The 21,715-nt window shown below is 32.4% G+C and overlaps 2 protein-coding genes and 1 long non-coding RNA gene across 5 annotated transcripts; all 3 read left to right on the forward strand.

Annotated features, from left to right (window-relative positions):
• Nucleotides 1-5,528: 5,528 nt before the first annotated feature.
• Nucleotides 5,529-6,968, forward strand: LOC131606171 (uncharacterized). Of its 3 annotated transcripts, none has more exons than XR_009284751.1 (3): nt 5,529-5,752; nt 6,242-6,507; nt 6,595-6,968. It is a non-coding gene; the product is annotated as an uncharacterized LOC131606171 (long non-coding RNA). The 3 variants fall into 3 exon arrangements; XR_009284750.1 differs by having other exon boundaries at nt 5,546-5,752; nt 6,340-6,507; XR_009284749.1 differs by lacking the exon at nt 5,529-5,752 and having other exon boundaries at nt 5,759-6,507.
• A 1,637-nt stretch (nt 6,969-8,605) lies between these two features.
• On the forward strand, nt 8,606-16,213 carry LOC131604082 (uncharacterized). The gene is made up of 6 exons (XM_058876575.1): nt 8,606-8,814; nt 14,547-14,679; nt 14,808-14,911; nt 14,997-15,141; nt 15,214-15,345; nt 15,459-16,213. The coding sequence occupies exons 1-6, from the start codon at nt 8,606-8,608 to the stop codon at nt 15,912-15,914; spliced, it is 1,179 nt and encodes a 392-aa protein (XP_058732558.1). The 3' UTR covers nt 15,915-16,213.
• A 3,132-nt stretch (nt 16,214-19,345) lies between these two features.
• Nucleotides 19,346-21,328, forward strand: LOC131601223 (uncharacterized). The gene is made up of 6 exons (XM_058872997.1): nt 19,346-19,443; nt 19,591-19,723; nt 19,845-19,948; nt 20,049-20,193; nt 20,267-20,398; nt 20,514-21,328. The coding sequence occupies exons 1-6, from the start codon at nt 19,394-19,396 to the stop codon at nt 20,985-20,987; spliced, it is 1,038 nt and encodes a 345-aa protein (XP_058728980.1). The 5' UTR covers nt 19,346-19,393; the 3' UTR covers nt 20,988-21,328.
• The last annotated feature ends 387 nt before the right edge of the window (nt 21,329-21,715 follow it).

Consider the following 21,715-nt stretch of genomic DNA (forward strand, 5'->3'; position numbering starts at 1 on the left):
TGGATAATATAGATGTGGGCTTTGTCTTGGTCGTGGGAGGCCCATAGTAACATGGCAAAGATGTTTGGACCACAAAAACTTGGACTCATTTGGAAAAAAAACATTTTTGAGCAATGTTGATTTCATGCATTTTCCCAAAATTTAGCCAACTTCAACAAGGTGTAAATCCTTCAATTTTTGTCATATGAAGGAGATCTTGCACTTTTTGGAAACCTCAAAGAGTCCTCTAACCAATGTCTTTGGTCTCATATCAAAATGATTTTTGGTTCTCCTTGTGTGTCCATTTGAAAAAAGTGTCTTTTTGTTGACTTTGAAAATGACCTGTAATGTCTTTGGTCATATTTTTCAAATGGTGAATCCAATGACCATGGGATCAATGGCATTTGAAAGATAATTGAATTTCCTTCAAAACAAGCTTTGGTTTGAATTTTTTGGATGAAGGATGAGAGAGTTATGATCAGTCAAAGTTGAGTTGACTTTTCAGGCAAAAACCCTAATTTTGAATCTTAGGGTTTTGTTGATTTTTGATCTTTCCTTGATGAATTATGATCATCCAATGATCAAATGTTGAATCCTTTGACAAAATATGGACTTTGACAAAAAATTTCATTTTTGACTGTCAGTTGACTTTTTTGGTCAAACGGGTCGTCTGTTGACTGTTTGAGCTGCTGACGGTGCGTCTGAGTGAATTGAAGTTTGAAAATTTGTATGATGGTACTTTGAGATGTATGGATGTATATGAAATCCATTTGAGCTCTCAAAACTTGTTGCTCCTGTTAAAACAAGAAAAACCCTGATTAGGGACTGTTTGTGTAGGAGGCAGTTAAGCGTACCTGATTTTTGTGCAGTGTTGAGTTTCTGCTAATCATGTGATATTCAGAAGACTTCTAACACAAAAATCTTGGAAATTTGAATTGTGAATGATTGATTTGATTGATTGTACAAATCACTGTGAATTGTACCGTCTGCAGTTTGTCTGTCAACCGACTGTTCGTGTACTGAAGCAGCAGTTAAAGTGAAAAATCAACAGTCAAAGTTAATTTTCTTTTTTTTTGTTTTTATTTTTGTTTTTGTTATATGTGAAGCATGAAAAATTTATTTACATGACTTGTTAGAAACAGAAACATAATAACAGATATTTACAGTATGCGGGCAAAATTACCGATAATAACCTGAAAATTGTTTACTGCACAGAAATAGAAATATTTGACTGGCAGAAACACACAAAATATTATCTTAGTAATTAAGCAATATTATGACAAATAGTACAATATTTAATACTGACAGTATAAATATTACATACTATTGAACAGTACGACGAATAGACGGTACGTTTAAGAAAATAAGAAACACGGCAAACTTTAAAAATGACGGTTGATGAACCATGCTATGATCAATAACATGTAGATGATTGGGAGCATAACCATTGCAGGTCCACACTCCTCAGGACTATGCAGGCAGAAGAAAGTCATGATCACCGTAGCAATGGTGATGACTGTAAGAAACAGTGTCTCTATCCATTTTGCCATTCTTGCTAGGAAAGAAGAAAGAAAATGGATGATGAAGTAGAAATTTGAAAGATGATTTAGAATTTGATGTGAGATTTGTGGGAAGAATGAGAGGTATTTATAGAATGGAAAGATGATAGAGACGTTGGGGAATGATGTGATTCCGTACAAAAGGAAATTTGAGTGGTAGTGAGATTTGAAAGAAAGTGTAAGGTATTGTTGGGAAAAGAGAGATGGATAGAATAAAGTTGAGATTTGAATTTGAAAGGATAGATTTGAAAAGATTTTGAAAATAATGGAATATAGCACAAAAGTTAGTGGGAAAACAAAAACAATTGTTACCAGTACAGTGTGAGTTTCCTGCTTTTGCGCCTGCAAAAAGATTTAACCCTGCATGAACTGTGTTAGTACTATTTATCTGTAAAATAAATAAATAGTATTTGTGAGGTAAAGAACAGTATTTGGCGTTTGCGTAAGAATAAATTCCACTGTAAGCCAAGTTACTGTGTAAGAAAAATTCTGAAAACCAAGTTCTTCATATGTCAGGATATTTTGAAAAATCCATGTTTATATGAGACTCTTAGTTTTCATATTGAAACTTTCCTGAAAAAAGAAGTGGGCAAATTTTGGGGTATAACACCATCAATCACCCTTTGTTCAAGATTCCTTCTTTTCTTTGGTCTACCAGACATTTTTTTATACTTAGATGGTTGCACATCTGGATATGGTGTCCTAACCCAGATATTTGATCCATTTACATGATAAATTACAGGTTTGTAGACTGACATGTACCTTGATTTCCTATAGTTCCTAAAGTTCATATTCTTCATAGATGCCAATGCATGAACACAAGGCAGTCCTGTGAGTTCCCACCTTCTACAAGAGCATATATTGTCTTTCAAATTTGCATAAAACATTTTGCTGGATTTTCAACATGTCTTACTTCAAAGACTTGTTCATCAGGAATCCTACAATTACAGTTTACAAATATCATTTTATGTTAAGCAGTATTAACGTTAATTGGTGTACTCATTCTTACATACATGACAATCCAGTTGGTGTAAGTACTAGTTATTTCAACCTTGCTTCTTATATCAAGCAACACTTCATCATCAGCCAAGTTTTGAAATATCATCATGTTGGTTGCCCATATTTACATACAATTTATGATCTCTTCCAACATGGTTACTAATGGTTTGGACCTTGACTTTATAATAACATTATTGAAAGCTCCTGACATGTTGTTAAGAACAACATCACACTTGTTAGTTGTCATAAAATATAATCTTCTCCAAAATCTTGGAGGGGTCTCCATCATATGGAGATATGCATCTTCATTGATCACTCTCATTCCCCTCATTTCTCTTTCCCATGCTTGTGCGTATGTTGATTTTGCAGTCTTCCAAATAATTTCCTTCAATATCTTCCCAGGACACCTCTTCTTAAAGTTGTAGTGCAAGTGCCTCACACAAAATTTTTGCTCAATACTAGGCAAAAGCTCACCCATGGTTGGTAGTAAACCCTGTAAAATAACAAACAACATCACATCAAAGTATATAACATAAGAGAAAATAATTATGTAAGGAGAAAGTAAGCATGTTTACATACCTTTTGTTGGTCTAAAATGAATATGTATGTGAGACATTCATTTTTACCTCCGAGATCATCAATCAAGAGCTTCAAAAACCATGTCCAACTACCCCTATTTTCACCCTCCACAATTGAAAATGCTAGTGGAGGCATCTGATCATTTAGATCCTGCCTATGGATGCCAAAATTTGCCCTCCACATAGCCCCTTTAGAAAACAATCATCAAGTCCTGTAAAGATCAACTATTTCTAATGCACATTTATCATCAAACAAAGCATTTATCGCAAATAAGGAGTCCTTGAAATATATTGTCTCCAAATCCCTATAACCTAACTCCTTCAATACACCTACCAACTAAAAAAAACTCCATTTGTCAACATCTATTTTCAAATCAATAATTTGCCCTCCTTCATACAGACTAAGTTCATCATCAACCAATTCACCACTGTGATGAATTCTTAGTTTTAAATACTCAGACATTTCACCCACTCAGTAGAAAATTCTAAATTAAATTATGCCCTAATACACTTACAAAACAAATTGACAAAGCCCTAAAACAAAACAAACATGAAAAGTCCTAAATTTCTATCATTCTCAGAACGAAAAAAATTGAAAACCCTAAATTTCTACCACTGTCATAATGAATAAATGAAAAAAATGCCTAACATGTATTCATTAGCGTCTTCAATCCTTCACGCTGCCTTCAATTTTGCTTACAGAAACGAATGCAGTTTAGCAAAATGATTAAGTTCCCTTCGACTTCCCCTTTGCACCACACCCACATTATTGAAGTTCTCGGGCTTCTCGTTTATAATTTCTGAAGATCGCTTTTCATTTTTTTGGAGTACTTATTCATGTTATATCCACACTAGCGTAATACACATGGATAACTTTTTATGACTTTCACTAACGAAAACAAACGAAAAGACAAACGTGACACCATTTTAATACTTAAGGGATCAATTTCAACATTTTGAAAATTAAGGGATCAAAATGGACCCCGAAGTAAACTTAAGAGAAAAAAAAATGGTATTTTGCCTTAATTCTATACAAAAAATTATTAGTTAATAATATATCTTAATCATAAATACCATATCATTAAGAATATTTTTTTATCCTAATCATTCCTGCTACGTATGCAAAACTGGAGGGAGACCATAAACATTTTAAGAAAAGTAAAGTTCAGAGATCAAAAAATTAATTTTTAAAATGGAAGAACTAAAAATTAAAAAATATCAAACTAGGGAGACCAAAAGTGCATTTTAAAAAAAATTAGTTTAAGAAAAATGAATCTCATATTTCCATAAATTCTACATAAGTTTAATTTATATTATTTTAAAACAAAAAATGAAATGAGTTTAAATCTTTACACCATAAAAAAAATCAATTTTAAATAGAGAAAATGTATGTTTGGTTATACGTTTGAAACACACACAATTGATTTTGACATTTTTGGTTGTTCCCGGGTAAAGTTGATTATGTCTTCTTAAAATAGATTCTACTTAAAGATATGATTTGTAGTTTTTGAATATAAACGTGATTTTTACATTGAAATTTACTGTTCTACTCAATTTTGTAAAAATTTATCTAAACATAAATCACTTTAATTTCAATTAACTTTTAACCATAATATTTTTTTAACAATAGAATCAAACACATATTATTATGAGTCATGGAGAAGATCCAATAACAAGTGTTGAAAAAGGTGTATGAAACAGACGGATCTTCATCTTTGCTGAGGACACACTATCACACTCTCCATCACATTTCTTATCTAAAAATCTAATTGATCGACAATCTGCACAAAATATTGAATCACCAGCAGACGGTTTTAATCTCTCATATTACATAAAGATCAATCACACCATTTCAGATGTTTATTCCATTCCGACTTTGAAATTGTTTTTCGCCTATTTATTGAATTAGACATTGAAATATTAATCTTACATATCCACATTTTTCAATGCATCAAAAGTCCGATCCACCGTATGAAAAAATTGATCCATCTTATTTGAACTTGATTCCATTACTTGATCACCTTTCTCTAGTTTATCAAGTGAAGTCATATTAGATGCATATATTTTATTTTATGAAAAGTAAGTCTAATATTTTCACTTTTATTTATTGCGAGGTAGCAAACGGTTTTGTCATTTCCTTGAGCAGAATACTCTCTAAACTAACCATAAATGCTTCCTTAATCTTTTTTTAGCTTTTTGACTTCATGTACACACACCCACAGTTTTCTCACGTGGTAGCAGAAGTTCAACCTTGGAGTTTAAAAATGTTAGTAAACCAATTAAACTTTTTACTATTATAATCTAAAAGTACAGCCAAAGTACAATACCATTTTTACTGCTGTTGGTTAGCCACAAACAAGTGGCCAAAAATAGACTAATTTCATTCTTCTTTTCCTCTCCCTTCAACTCTATATCTTGGAACAACTTTCAAAATTTATATACTCAATCATCTATTTTAACTTTTTTCTTTATTACCATCTTACAAATTTTAAATATTTATCAACTACTCTATAAATAATCTCTACATTTAGGTTGCTTGATCATACTTTCCGATCATATATATTTTTTAAATTGATTCACACACGAGAAATCGTAAAGTCAACTTTCATTTTTTTTACGTGAGAGTATTTTTAACAGGTAATTTTTAAATATTTTTATAAACTTTGTTTGAGTTCTGAAGTCTGTTTTGTCTTTGGAGTCCTAATTTTGATGATCCCCAAAGATAAAAATTTTCATAGTATAATTTGATCCAAAAATTAAACTGAATCGAAACAAACCATAATAAAAATCATCCGAACTAAATCAAATCGTTTTAATTTCCTCATAATAGAATCAGATCAAAATTATTAATTTGATTTATCAGTTCAAAATTCTGAACCGTACTAAAACGTTATAAAAAAGTGTTTTCAAGCTGAATAATTTGTTAAATATCTAAACCCTTATACTTTTATCAATGTTTTTTAATAAATAATTTTAAATTTGTTTTTAATATTTTTCTTTATTCAATTTTGATTCTATTAGTTTTAGTTCGGTTCTGATTCGATTAGTTTTGGTTCGGTTCAACGGTTTTTGAACACCTGAAACTTATATTTTAAAGAAATACATTTTGATTCTTGTTTTGACAAGGAATATTTCTTAATTCACTTCGATAAGCCCGATGCTGCAGCTATAATAAGGCCCAATGGTTGGAAATCAATTATTTCATAGTTTGTATATATGTGTAGGTGTTTCCTCTCATCTGAACTTCATTAAGCATTTTTCATCATCCATTACAAAAGACAGCTAGCTCACAAATCACTTTTTCTTGTCTTTCTCTTCTTCTATACATAACCAAAATATTCACTTGTTCATCACCAACTTATCAATAAGTCAATTCTAAGATTATAACCATGGTATGTATATATGCTACTTCACTCTCATTGATTTGGTGCATATATATGCATGTTTTTCATGTTTCATATGATTGGTTTCTTTTGCAGATTCTAATGCCACTAATGTTAACTTCATTGATGAAGCTTGCAAAGGCACTAGTGTGTGAACCTACTTCAACTCTCACAACAATTCTCTATTATGGAAACTTGCTTCCTAGAAATCTTAACTTGGGGAGATTAGTGAGAAGAGAGTTTCTTCAACAAGACAATTATTTCTTCCATTTTCTCATTGGAATGTTGAGGTGTGTATGGTGATTGTTGTATTAGGACATAGGTATCAAATTATGTGGTAATTGAAGGGAACAAATTAGTGTATGTACTTATGGAGGCACACCATGTGATATTTGTTCAAAAGGAATGTATGAGGATTAATGTAGATGTTTCATATTTCCAGAGACATGTTATTTTCTTTCTTTTCCACATCATCATATTTTTTCATTTTATTTAAAAATGAAGTGATAATAACTCTTAAAAACTCATACACATTATTGTAATTATCAAGAGCTCGGATTTTGATAATAATATTCAATTAATTATAGTTAAATTAAAAGTTACAAACTTAATATGAGATATTATTAATCTCTTACATATATTATGGATTAATATTTCATTTTGAAATATAATATATTTAGGAAATAGGGATATACTATATTTGGAAAAAAATTATAATGTTTGGATTTTGAACTACTACTCCATCCGTCTTATAAAAATGTTTAATCAGTATTTTTTTCTGTTTCAAAAAATTTATCCTTTTATAATATTAATGTTAATGGACTATATTTTTATTTATTAATTTTTATTTTATTCAACTGCTCTATTAACTATAATTAATAGGAGTATTATAGTAAATAAAATTAATTTTATTATTAAAATCAACATATCTAATTATTTTATTAAGAATCGCAGATTGCTTAAATAAAACACTTTGTATAAGACGGAGGAGGAAGAATTTGGAATTGATGTATTTTGTTAACTATATTGGGCCTTCTATCTATGCTATTGAGCTTCTTTGATCTAAAGGCCCACTTTCCTATTATGGTGTTAGTTAGTTTATCTATTTTTACTGTTTTACCACCACTGTAAATTTCCTTTCGCTTTGTAAGAAGTATATATTACACTTATTCTTCCTTTTCATGTAATGAGGATTTCAGCAAAATATCAATAAGATGAAGAGATTTTCCTTCATGAGTTTTCACTGTGTTTCACCACAACATGGTATCACGAGCTATATGCTACGATATCCATTGTTTTTCTGCTTCACCTTTCATTTTTCTCTTCTCATTCGACAATGGCTGGTGCGCCTTACTCTAGTTTTGCAACCAACTCTGCAAATCCCTATTATTTTCACCCAAATGAGAATTCAGCTCTCATCTTGGTTACTCCTCTTCTTGATGCCAAGAATTATCATACATGGTCAAGATCTATAGAAATCAATCTCATCTCCAAGAACAAACACCAATTCATCGATGGATTGTTGCCCAAACTCTTGCCTAACGATCCTTTCAGCGCACCCCGAACAAGATGCAACACCATGGTTCCCGCGTGGTTATTTCATACCATCTCTGAATCCATCGCCAGATCCGTTATTTGGATCCAAAGTGTTTCTGGCGTTTGGACGGATCTCTGCACGCAATTTTTTCAGCGAGGTATCTTTCGTATCTCCGACATTTAAGAAGATGTAAACAAATTCTGACAAGGTACTCTATCTGTCTCTGATTATTTCACTCAATTAAAGGTTTATTAGGATGAATTGGAGTCTTATTGTCCAATTTTATCTTGTTCTTGTTCCATTCCGTGTTCATGTGGAGCCCTTGCTTCTATCAAGAAGAATCGTGATGAAGATTATGTTATCCGATTCTTGAAGGGTTTGAATGAAAAGTTTTCATCATCCAACTCCCAGATCATGATGATGACACCCCTTCCAGACATTGGCCGTGCCTTTTCTATTGTGATTCAACAAGAACGTGAACTCAACCCTCTCTCTCTTATCTTGATTTGTCTTCTTATGATACTATTGCCCCTACTGCTATTTCTCAAATCAATTATACTTAATCCAACAATGGTAACAGGCATTAGAATCTTCAATCCAAAGGCAAACCCCCTTCCTCAAAACCTAACAGAGTCTGCACACATTGTGGTTGCACTAATCACATGGTTGAAACCTGCTTTGTCAAGCATGATTACCCCTGATTTCAAGAACAAGCCAAGATCAAGTCCTTCTATTAACAATGTTTCTGACCCTCCTTTAGCCAGTTCAACAAATACTGGGTCTGGTTTCACGCAAGAGCAATATAACAACATTTTATAGCTTCTTCAACAGTCAAGAACCACCTCTACCACTAATTCCATCACCAGCACACCTTTGGCTATGCATACCAACTATTCTCTTGAAATTGGTCATCACTCAATCCCTTGGATTCTTGACACAGGTGTCACAGACCACATCATATACCACCTTGATTCCTTTATCACACACCATAACATCACACTACACCTATCCATATCACCTTACCTAATGGCACACACATCACTGATTCCATATCTGGCGGCATTGTTCTCACTCCCTCCCTTATAATGGATAATGTTCTTTAAACCCCTAGCTTAAATGTCAACCTTATTTGTATAGCCAAACTTATTAATGAACTTAATTGTCATTTGTCTTTTTTTTGCTAATACCTTCCATATTTTGCAGAACACCTCCAAGACACTGGTTGGTATAGCTAACCTTCACAAAGGTCTTTACATCCTTGAATCCACTAAGCATACATCTATTTGTAATTCCACTGATTGTAATTCATATGAATTGTGGTACTCCAAGTAAGGGCATATCTCTGATGTAGGATTAAAAGCTGTTTCTAAACTATTTCCTTTCATTAATTGTAAACCTACATTGTCATTATGTGACTCTTGTCATAATGCCAAACAAAAAAGATTTTCATTTCTTTCTAGCAATATTCATACTATTTCACCCTTTCAATTGTTACATGCTGACTTATGGGGCCCTTACTCTACAGTTTCCCTTTTAGGCCAATTTTTTTTTTTAACTTTAGGGGATGAATTTAGTAGATACACTTGGGTCATTTTCCTAAAAACAAAAGATCAAACTAAACTTAGCCTCATTAACTTTGTTTCCTATATTAAAAACCAATTTAATATTACACTAAAATGCTTGAGATATGACAATGGCATTGAGTTTTTAACTCTAACCCCTTTCTTTTTATCCAAAGGTATCCTCCATCATAAATTTTATCCTGAAACTCCACAACACAATGGTGTAGTGGAAAGAAAACACCATCACATTCTAAATGTTGCTATATCCCTCCATTTCCATTCCAATACCCCCTATCCATATGGAATTACTGTGTTCAACATGCTATTCATATCATAAATAGGTTACCCTCACCTCTCTTAAAATCTAACAACCCCTATGAACTTCTTTTCAAAACTCCCCCTCATATATGCACTTAAAGGTGTTTGGTTTCCCGTGTTATGCCACTTCTACACAAGCCCATAGAAACAAGTTTGATTTAAGAGGAAGAAAGTCTGTGTTTCTAGGTTAAAAAGAAAGAGTTAAATAATTCATCTTATATGATTTTTCGACTCATGTTATTTTCCTTTCTAGAAATGTTATTTTTTATGAGTCATCTTTCCCTCTCCACAAGACTACACAAGTTGACCCCACTGCATCCCCACCTATTAATCCTGACCACATCTTAGATGACATACATGTTGTACCTACTGTTCACCTTTATCCAAAAAAAATAACCCTAATTACCATTGTCTTTCTCCCTCTACACATGACAATCCAAATGCCTCCCTAGATATGTCCTTATCACCCTTTGCTGCAACTTCTAATTCCTTTCCTGACATGTCTCTATCCCCTTCTCCCCTTCCCCATAACCATCTTATTAAACTTCACCATATGATTTTAAAAACAATAACAACATACAACATATCATTTTAAGACCATAAACAACAACAACACACAACACATGATTTTAAGTAGACAAAAAACAGAAGTTCCAAAACAAAACTTATACATTAAAATTACACCATGTTATATACTCACTCCCTTTCAAAATTTTCTTCAAATTTCTTAATTCCTTGAAGATGATCCAAAATTTTGTCTCAGACCGGCGTCCTATTCAACACCACAGACAAGCCCATCATGTTTCTTTGTTCTAATCGATTCTACTAATATATTATGGTGTGCTTATGGATTAAAGGCACCTTTACTGGATTTTTCTATCAATGAATCCTACAACAAAAATAAAAATTCATTACCAAATTAAAGTAACCTACAATTAATATACTTGACAAAAGAATTTACTTACAATCTCCTCAGAAACTACTCGTATAGCCTTCGGTGTGAACTTTCTTCTTGATATTTGTCACACTCTCTTCCATTTCCCATGGAGTGATGGTGGAGATGAGGCACAATCAAGGATTAGTGAATCATCTTTCTCTGAGCGGCTGAAAGATCTTATTTTGTGTCTCCATCGTTAGTTGTTTTTTAAGGGATTAACTTTCTTGGTTCTTATTGTGATTAGGTTGGTGTTGTGAAATATGATAATATCAACAACACCGAAACCTTTTGATGTTTGGGGACAAAGAATAATGGCAACCAAAATAAACCACCATAAGCAAAATCAATAAGGCAGTTAGTGTAAGCATACACACAAGAATACAAAAAGTAAAAATAAAGTGAGGAGTACAGTTACATAATTTGTTTACCTAGTTCGATCAAATTAATTTACTCTGGGGGAGAGAGACCATTTTTTAATTTGTTATACTTCAAGAGTTGTTACAAAAAATTACTAGATGAGTTACGATAAAATAACATTCAAAGTTCACAAGAACATCTTTTATTTTTTACCCAAGTGTTTTTCAATCTCTCTACCTTTTCAACATACGAATCACACAAACCCAATGTGTTAAAACGTGTTTTCCGATCACCTTAGATTTTCCCAAAGACCTTCATATTCTTAGAACAATGAATCCTAAGAATCTGGCCCTTTTCGTCTCTAAGTTTCTTTCTTTAGAAAACTCCCTAATGATATTTTATATGTCAGTCGTACCAAAAAATAGTTGAAAGTGCCTTTTAAAGGTTTCAGGAGAAACACATTAAACTTCCTTGAAACAGGATGCATTTTGACAAATGCAGGAACACACTGCATTTCCCAAAAGCGTTGCGTTTCCCAAATGCAATAGTTTATTCCAAACACAACACATTTTCACATTGACTCTAAAATCAATGATAATGGAAATTTACCCATCAGCCACCAAGTTGCTTTCTCCAAAATTTTAATCATTATTCAACAAAACTTATCAAGTCCAAGAAATGCTTAATTCTTGATCTAGGAACTTGCGTCCAATCATACATTATTTCTTAGGTTGTCTCATAAGCTAGCAAGCATGATTCTTCATTAGGGAATCTATCTCATCATTTACTCCCTTGAACTATCTTTGAATCCGTTCAATTTCAAATGTGTACTTAATGGTCTTTGGTTATAAGTCTGGAAACCCTCCCGCCATATTCAAAACATATTAAATAAGGTCAATATAATTGTATCTCAGAGGTGGTACAATTTGTCTTTTTATCTTATCACGAGTCAAATGATAATCAATTTCCCCCTCACAAAACTAGAACCAGGAGCCTAACTTCCTCCTCATCTATAGTCTCCTTAGTAAAATTCTCCACCTCAAACAGAGTCTTCTTCACCATAGTTTCTGATTCTTTCATCTACAGGTCTTTGCCCTTCATCCCACTCCTAACCTCCATAGGTGTCTTGAAATTTATTCTTGTGGATGAACATTTGTTGATCAATTATGGTGTTGTACCAACAACCTTACCTTGGAAACTCCTTGGCTAACCCAACTTCGAGCAACATGCGCCCTACACTTTCCAAAATGGTCCTTTTCATGAGTTCAGTTGGGCCATTTTGTTGAGGTGTGAGACAAAGAAAAATGACAAGCAAAACAAATGGCCTCAAGAAAAATTAATCAATTTGCTAAACTTTGTAAACCACAAGAATAAGAAGAAAATAAAGTAACGAGTACACAAAAGAATTGTTTGTCTAGTTTGATCAAATTGATCTACTCCAGAGGAGAGAGAGAGAGAGAGAGAGAGAGAGAGAGAGAGAGAGAGAGAGAGAGAGAGAAACTCCCTACTTCATTACTTAAGTGTTGTTACAAGAGATTACGAGACGAGTTACAAGAAAATTGTCTTTTAAGTTCACAACAACATTTCCTATCTTTTACCTAAATGTTTCTCAATCTCTCAATAAATAAGTCACACAAATCAAAGGTTTTTAGAAGTGTTTTCAAATCTCCTTAGATACCCACAAATATCTTCGAATTTTTAGAACAATCAATCTTAAGAATTCATCCTTTTCCCATTCCAGGCTACTCTCTTTATAAAACTTCTCAAGACACTTGTACCAAAATAAACAAAGAAGGGTCGAAAATCTTCTTTTAAAGGTTTCATACGAAACCCAATACATTTTGACAAAACACCGGAACTCACTTTGTTTCTCCCAAACATAGTGCATTCTTCTTGCAAATAATTTTCAAGGCATTTTCAAGACAATCCACAATTGATCGAGAGTTTTTCTAGTGATTTCTCCTCTTTCTCTTCCTCAGTTATTTTGTTTTTAGATTTGTTCTCTTTTTGCTTTCCGATATTTTTTTTTCATCTTTTGTTGTTTTTATTTAGATACTAATTAGCACTTATGGTGAGTTTTTTAAACCCAAGTACTCCATTTTATATTTATTATATATAGGGCCTTTGTTTTGGTTTTTTTTAAAAAGATTTTTATAGTGTTATATAATTTTGTGTAATTTTTTTTCTTCATAAAAGCTCCAAATAAAAATTTGATTTGAATAGTTATTTTAGATATTTCATCTTTTTATTGAAACATTTTTTGGATATCAAAGTTGTGAGATATTGGATCGAACTCTAGTATTGTCGAAGGGTAGCTTCTTGGTTCGACAGAGTTAAGCATGAAGTCGAAGGATTGTTCACATGCTGGTGTCGAAGTGTGCATGCTGTAGTCGAAGATGGGTCTAGCATGCAGATATCGAAGATGCTAGAGTTGTTAGCATGTTAAATTAGGTTTCAGTGTTTAAACCCTAATTTGTTAAGTTAGCTTGTTTATTAAGTTGGCTTGTGTAATGGGCCTTGCTGAAAAAGCCCATTAGTTAGTATGTTAGGTCTTATTATAAATAGCATACTAGTCTCTCATCATTGCTAAGCTGCAAATCCTAATTTAGGGTGAGAGAGGTTATTTGTTATTCTTGTAAACTTGTAATCTTGTTTTAAGAGAAAGTAAAAGAATAGCAGTTATAACCAATTCTTGTGTTCCTCTTCTTCCTTGTTTTATACTTTGTTCTTGGCATTGAATTCACATCAAAAGTTTCAAAAAATCACTTAATTTTGAAGTTATTTAAAATAGATTTTCATAAAATCATTTTTGAAATACCACTTTTTGAAAATAGATTACCATTTTTGAAATACCACTTTTCATAAAATCATTATCTTCCTTTTTCCCTCTAACCTCTATTGTTTCTTCCTTGAAAATCAAGGAACTACTCTTAATGGAGTTTTGAGTTTTTCTCTTCATGAGAGCTTCATTTCTTTTCTTCGAGGTTTCATCATTAGTGATTCTTACCTTAACTTTATGTTCAATCATTCTAAAAAATACACACACATTTATATTTACCTTAAACCAATACATAGCCTCTAAAATATCCAACAATAAAAAAAAAACCATTTTCCTTCTTAGGCAACAAGATTTCTTCATAGTATGATACAAATATTAAGGTGGTTCTTGAAGCCTAAACTCCATTCAAAATGGTACAATATTTCAACACTAACCATAAGTTGTAATTTTCAATTCTTTAATTCTCTTCCCTTTTTTTCTCAAAGTTTTTTTTATTAAATTGTTACTTGGTGTTTTTCTGATTTATGTTTTTTTATTTCACTTTTGGAAAAATAATAGTGTATATTACGTAAAGTGTATAAAGACGCGGTTAGAGACAATACAAAAGAAGAGAAGATATGTTCATAAGTTTACGAAGGATGATATCGCAGAACTTCTTAGGCGAGGACGTGATTATGATGCATATAAAAGGGTAATATTTTTCTTTACACCTTCTTAGACACGACACTATAAGTCGGTATTGGACATCAACATGTGCAAATGTCAATATCAAAACAATCTTAATTCTCGATGCTATGTTTGTTTTTGAATTTGAAACAGGCTGAATGGCTTCTATTTGAGGAAAAAATGTTATCATGCTATGAATTTATCGAGAAGTTTATCGGATGCGTATCAGATCATCTTGAAGATTTAATTCAACAAAGGTGTGTTTTTCTATATACGCATGCATGCATGCACTCAATCATGTCTCAATTCTCAAACATGAAAAATTGCAATATTGTTATATAGTGATTGTCCTGAGGAATGCAAGGAAGCTATACCGTCATTGATATATGCTGCAGCAAGAATTTCCGATTTACCAGAATTGCGTGATCTTAGAACTGTCTTTACAGAAAAATATGAGAATTCTCTTGAACCATACATAAATAAAGAGGTAATTTTTTTTTTTGAGAAAATATATAATTATTGTTTTTTAAGGCTTGTTTAAATAATTTTTGTTCCTTAGTTTGTTGACAAGTTGAGAAGAGATCCTCCTACAAGAGAAATGAAGATTAGGTTATTATATGATATAGCTCAAGAATTCTCTATAAAGTGGAATGCAAAGGGTCTCAAGAAAATTCTTCACAAAGATCCAAATGTAAGTAGATTATACATTATGATTAATTTTCTATCCAACTCACCTATACCTTGCACTAGGACATTCCTGCCTTACTATCAACTGAGCTGATTTAACAAAAAACTTTTTTACAGGAGAAATCTGGTGGAGAAGAATGCGAATATACATCGAAAGAAAATGAGGCAAGAGAGCAATATAGTAGTGATGATGAAACAACAAGCACAGACACATCATCATCACCTCATCATCATGGAAGAAAATCTAGTTCAAGTTCATTTGGAAGTGTTTCTGAAGATGATCATGAACAAAAACAAAAAGTAGAAGAAGAAATCAAGAAACCAAGATCCTTTTTGCTAATTCCACCCCCTTACCAGCTCAAACAAAATACTAACAACAATTCCAACAAAACAATGGATTCTGAAGCACTTGATGAGAAAAATGTGGATTCTAGTGAAATGACACCGACAACTTCTGGGGACACAACATCATCGTCAAAAGGGAATGTACCAATGTGGTCTGGTGCATGGCGTGTGCCTCCTGATTATGATGAATTCATTGCTCGTTTTAAAGCTTTAACAGGAAGATCATAGAAATTTATTATGGCTAGTGGAGTTTATTAATCACTATTATGTATTCAACATATGAGTTTGTATTTTAAGACTAGAAGATAAATACAATACAATATAAATTTAATTTAAACCGAAGAGCACTTGAATGAGATGGTAAGGGATCTCTTCCAGCTTAACCAGAGGTCCTGAGTCATTGTGGTCATACTCAACTCGAAGGATCAGTGTTTGCAATTATGCATAGAGGATATCCGATTTCTTAATTTTTTTTTTTAAATATTTAACTAGCATTGTTGTAAAAATCACATAATTCAAGTGTTGTAACCGGGTACTGCATTTTGGTAACCAGGTTATCACTGTATTAATTTGTCTTGTTTAGATCAGTTGTACCCGAGTATTGTATTTTGGTAACCAAATACTATGTTGAGAATTATTTTTAAAATACCTATAACTGTGTATCAGAAAACTGTACCTGAGTTACACATAGACATTTTAGTTTTTCTATTTCTTAAGTTAGTTGCTTGTATCCCAATCAATTGTACTTGTGTAAATATACCTTTGATGTATTAATGTTTAGTAAGGAGAATACTGTATGCACATTTTCACCCTTAATTATATTCTCTATATCTCTCTCTCTCTCTCTCTCTCTCTCTCTCTCTCTCTCTCTCCACACTCAACTACTCAATTTTCACTAACCTTGTGATTTTCCTAAAGACCTTCATATTCTTAGAACAATGAATCCTAAGAATCTGGCCCTTTTCGTCTCTAAGTTTCTTTCTTTAGAAAACTCCCCAATGATATTTTATATGTCAGTCGTACCAAAAAATAGTTGAAAATGCCTTTTAAAGGTTTCAGGAGAAACACATTAAACTTCCTTGAAACACGATGCATTTTGCAAATGCAGGAACACACTGCATTTCCCAAAAGCGTTGCGTTTCCCAAATGCAATAGTTTATTCCAAACACAACACATTTTCACATTGACTCTAAAATCAATGATAATGGAAATTTACCCATCAGCCACCAAGTTGCTTTCACCAAAATTTTAATCATTATTCAACAAACTTACCAAGTCCAAGAAATGCTTAATTCTTGATCTAGGAACTTGTGTCCAATCATCCTTTATTTCTTAGGTTGTCTCATAAGCTAGCAAGCATGATTCTTCATTAGGGAATCTATCTCATCATTTACTCCCTTGAACTATCTTTGAATCCGTTCAATTTCAAATGTGTACTTAATGGTCTTTGGTTCTAAGTCTGGAAACCCTCCCGCCATATTCAAAACATATTAAATAAGGTCAATATAATTATATCTCGGAGGTGGTACAGTTTCTCTTTTTATCTTATCACGAGTCAAATGATAATCAATTTCCCCCTCACAAAACTAGAACCAGGAGCCTAACTTCCTCCTCATCTATAGTCTCCTTAGTAAAATTCTCCACCTCAAACAGAGTCTTCTCCACCATAGTTTCTGATTCTTTCATCTACAGGTCTTTGCCCTTCATCCCACTCCTAACCTCCATAGGTGTCTTGAGATTTATTCTTGTGGATGAACATTTGTTGATCAATTATGGTGTTGTACCAACAACCTTACCTTGAAAACTCCTTGGCTAACCCAACTTCGAGCAACATGCGCCCTACACTTTCCAAAATGGTCCTTTTCATGAGTTCAGTTGTGCCATTTTGTTGAGGTGTGAGACAAAGAAAAATGACAAGCAAAACAAATGGCCTCAAGAAAAGTTAATCAATTTGCTAAACTTTGTAAACCACAAGAATAAGAAGAAAATAAAGTAACGAGTACACAAAAGAATTGTTTGTCTAGTTTGATCAAATTGATCTACTCCAGAGGAGAGAGAGAGAGAGTGTGAGAGAGAGAGAGAGAGAAAGAGAAACTCCCTACTTCATTTCTTAAGTGTTGTTACAAGAGATTACAAGACGAGTTACAAGAAAATTGTCTTTTAAGTTCACAGCAACATTTCCTATCTTTTACCTAAATGTTTCTCAATCTCTCAATAAATAAGTCACACAAATCAAAGGTTTTTAGAAGTGTTTTCAAATCTCCTTAGATACCCACAAATATCTTCGAATTTTTAGAACAATCAATCTTAAGAATTCATCCTTTTCCCATTCTAGGCTACTCTCTTTATAAAACTTCTCAAGACACTTGTACCAAAATAAACAAAGAAGGGTCGAAAATCATCTTTTAAAGGTTTCATACAAAACCCAATACATTTTGACAAAACACCGGAACTCACTCTGTTTCTCCCAAACATAGTGCATTCTTCTTGCAAATGATTTTCAAGGCATTTTCAAGACAATCCACAATTGATCGAGAGTTTTTCTAGTGATTTCTCCTCTTTCTCTTCCTCAGTTATTTTGTTTTTAGATTTGTTCTCTTTTTGCTTTCCGATATTTTTTCCATCTTTTGTTGTTTTTATTTAGATACTAATTAGCACTTATGGTGAGTTTTTTAAACCCAAGTACTCCATTTTATATTTATTATATATAGGGCCTTTGTTTTGGTTTTTTTAAAAAAGATTTTTATAGTATTACATAATTTTGTGTAATTTTTTTTCTTCATAAAAGCTCCAAATGAAAATTTGATTTGAATAGTTATTTTAGATATTTCATCTTTTTATTGAAACATTTTTTGGATATCAAAGTTTCAAAAAATCACTTAATTTTGAAGTTATTTAAAATAGATTTTCATAAAAATCATTTTTGAAATACCACTTTTTGAAAAAAATTACTATTTAGACTATGTTTTGGTCTTCAATAATGTATATTTTTGTGACAGGATGTTAAAAGTAATGTTTCAATTTAGAAAAAAAACAAATATAAAAACTTGTAATATTTTGAAAAACAATTTTCTAAAATCTATTTTTAAAAATACAAAAAAAAAATCTATTTTTTTAAAACTGAAAAAAAAACACAATTTTCTATTAAAAAACACTTTAAAAATGAAACTCAATTTCTTTTTTAGGGTTGAGTCATGCTCCCTTAGGACAATGTAACTTAGTCATGCCCAAAGTTTAGAGGCTTTTTTTGAACTTTGCATTGGCCAAGGCCATGGTGTCATGGCCATATATGTAGCAGCCAAAGTTTGCTTGGTGACTAAGCAAAGTGTTAATAAACATTAAAAAAAGAGCAAGTCAAGGGTCATGAAACTTGGAGGCCAGTTCACAGCTACAGACCAAAACAAGTATATTGACTCTTTTTCCACACTTTCCTAAATTATCTTCCTTTTTTCCTCTAACCTCTATTGTTTCTTCCTTGAAAATCAAGGAACTACTCTTAATGGAGTTTTGAGTTTTTCTCTTCATGAGAGCTTCATTTCTTTTCTTTGAGGTTTCATCTTTAGTGATTCTTACCTTAACTTTATGTTCAATCATTCTAAAATATACACACACATTTATATTTACCTTAAACCAATACATAGCCTCTAAAATATCCAACAATAAAAAAAATACCATTTCCTTCTTAGGCAACAAGATTTCCTCATAGTATGATACAAATATTAAGGTGGCTATGGAAGCCTAAACTCCATTCAAAATGGTACAATATTTCAACACTAACCATAAGTTGTAATTTTCAATTCTTTAATTCTCTTCCTTTTTTTTCTCAAAGTTTTTTTTTATTAAAAGTTGTTACTTGGTGTTTTTTTTATTTATGTTTTTTATTTCACTTTTGGAAAAATAATAGTGTATATTACGTGAAGTGTATAAAGACGCGGTTAGAGACAATACAAAATAAGAGAAGATATGTTCATAAGTTTACGAAGGATGATATCGCAGAACTTCTTAGGCGAGGACGTGATTATGATGCATATAAAAGGGTAATATTTTTCTTTACACCTTAGACACCACACTAACACATATACGTCGGTATTGGACATCATGTCAATATCAAAACAATCTTAATTCTCGATGCTATGTTTGTTTTTGAATTTGAATCAGACTGAATGGCTTCTATTTGAGGAAAAAATGTTATCATGCTATGAATTTATCGAGAAGTTTATCGGATGCGTGTCAGATCATCTTGAAGATTTAATTCAACAAAGGTGTGTTTTTCTATATATGCATGCATGCATGCACTCAATCATGTCTCAATTCTCAAACATGAAAAAAAATCTTGATAATCATGTTGATCTTGTTATATAGCGATTGTCCCGAGGAATGCAAGGAAGCTATACCGTCGTTGATATATGCTGCAGCAAGAATTTCTGATATACCGGAATTGCGTGATCTTAGAACTGTATTTACAGAAAAATATGAGAATTTTCTTGAGCCATACATAAATAAAGAGGTAATATTTTTTTTTTGAGAAAATATATAATTATTGTTTTTTAAGGCTTCTTTGAATAATTGTTGTTTCTTAGTTTGTTGAGAAATTGAGAAGAGATCCTCCTACAAGAGAAATGAAGATTAGGTTATTATATGAAATAGCTCAAGAATTCTCTATAAAGTGGAATGCAAAGGGTCTCAAGAAAATTCTTCATAAAGATCCAAATGTAAGTAGATTACACATATTATGATTAATTTTCTATCCAACTAACTTATACCTTGAAGTCTGACATTTCTGTCTAACTATCAACTGAGCTGATTCAACGAGAAACTTTTTTACAGGAGAAATCTGTTGGAGAAGAATACGAATATGAAAGTGATGAATTCAATACATTGAAAGAAAATAAGGCAAGAGCCCAATATAGTAGTGATGATGAAACAACAAGCACAGACACATCATCATCACCTCATCATCATGGAAGAAAAGATAGTTCAAGTTCATTTGGAAGTGTTTCTGAAGATGATCATGAACAAAAACAAAGAGTAGAAGAAGAAATCAAGAAACCAAGATCCTTTTTGCTAATTCCACCCCCTTACCAGCTCAAACAAAATACTAACAACAATTCCAACAAAACAATAGATTCTGAAGCACTTGATGAGAAAAATGTGGATTCTAGTGAAATGAAACCGACAACTTCTGTGGACACAACATTATCGCCAAAAGGGAATGTACCAATGTGGTCTGATGCATGGCGTGTGCCTCCTGATTATGATGAATTCATTGCTCGTTTTAAAGCATTAACAGGAAGATCATAGAAATTTATTATGGCTATTGTTTAGTTTTAGTGGAGTTAATTAATCACTGTTATGTATTAAGCATATGAATTTGCAATTCAAGACTGAAGATAAATACAATACAATATAAATTTAATTTAAACCCCAAGAGTACTTGGATGACATGGTTAATGATCTCCTCCAACTTAATCAGAGGTCCTGAGTTCGAAATCAAGAGTCTGGTTCGATCTATCAAACACCTAGTGTGCAACATGAATTGTGTCTCCAATGAAAGAACCTATGCAAACTTACTCATCCTTGATGCGAAGAATTACGAAAAATTGTGCAAGCAAATGAAGGTGTTATTTGGCTACCAAGATGTTCTTGAAGTGATCAAGAATGAAGTGAATCTTCTTGTTGAAGGTGAAACAGGTGCACAACAAGCATCACATAAGGAAGAAAAGAAAAAAGATTTCAAGGCGCTATTTTTAATCCATCAATGCGTTGATACATATAATTTCGAGAAAGTTGGTGATTGCGAATCATCGAAGCAAACATAGAAAATCTTGGAGAAGGCATACGCAGGGGCTGACAAGGCAAAGGTTGTAAGGTTAAAACTCACAAGCGTCATCTTGAGTTGATTCAAATGGAGGAGAATAGTCTTTTATTTCTCACGATTTTCCACTGTGAATATGTCAAGTCCTTTCTATTGCGCATTAGCTACCGCTCTATTGTTCGATCTAATCCCCGTGAACTCTCTCCATCAATAA

Source organism: Vicia villosa, linkage group LG5, assembly GCF_029867415.1.
Source record: "Vicia villosa cultivar HV-30 ecotype Madison, WI linkage group LG5, Vvil1.0, whole genome shotgun sequence".
NCBI lineage: Eukaryota > Viridiplantae > Streptophyta > Magnoliopsida > Fabales > Fabaceae > Vicia > Vicia villosa.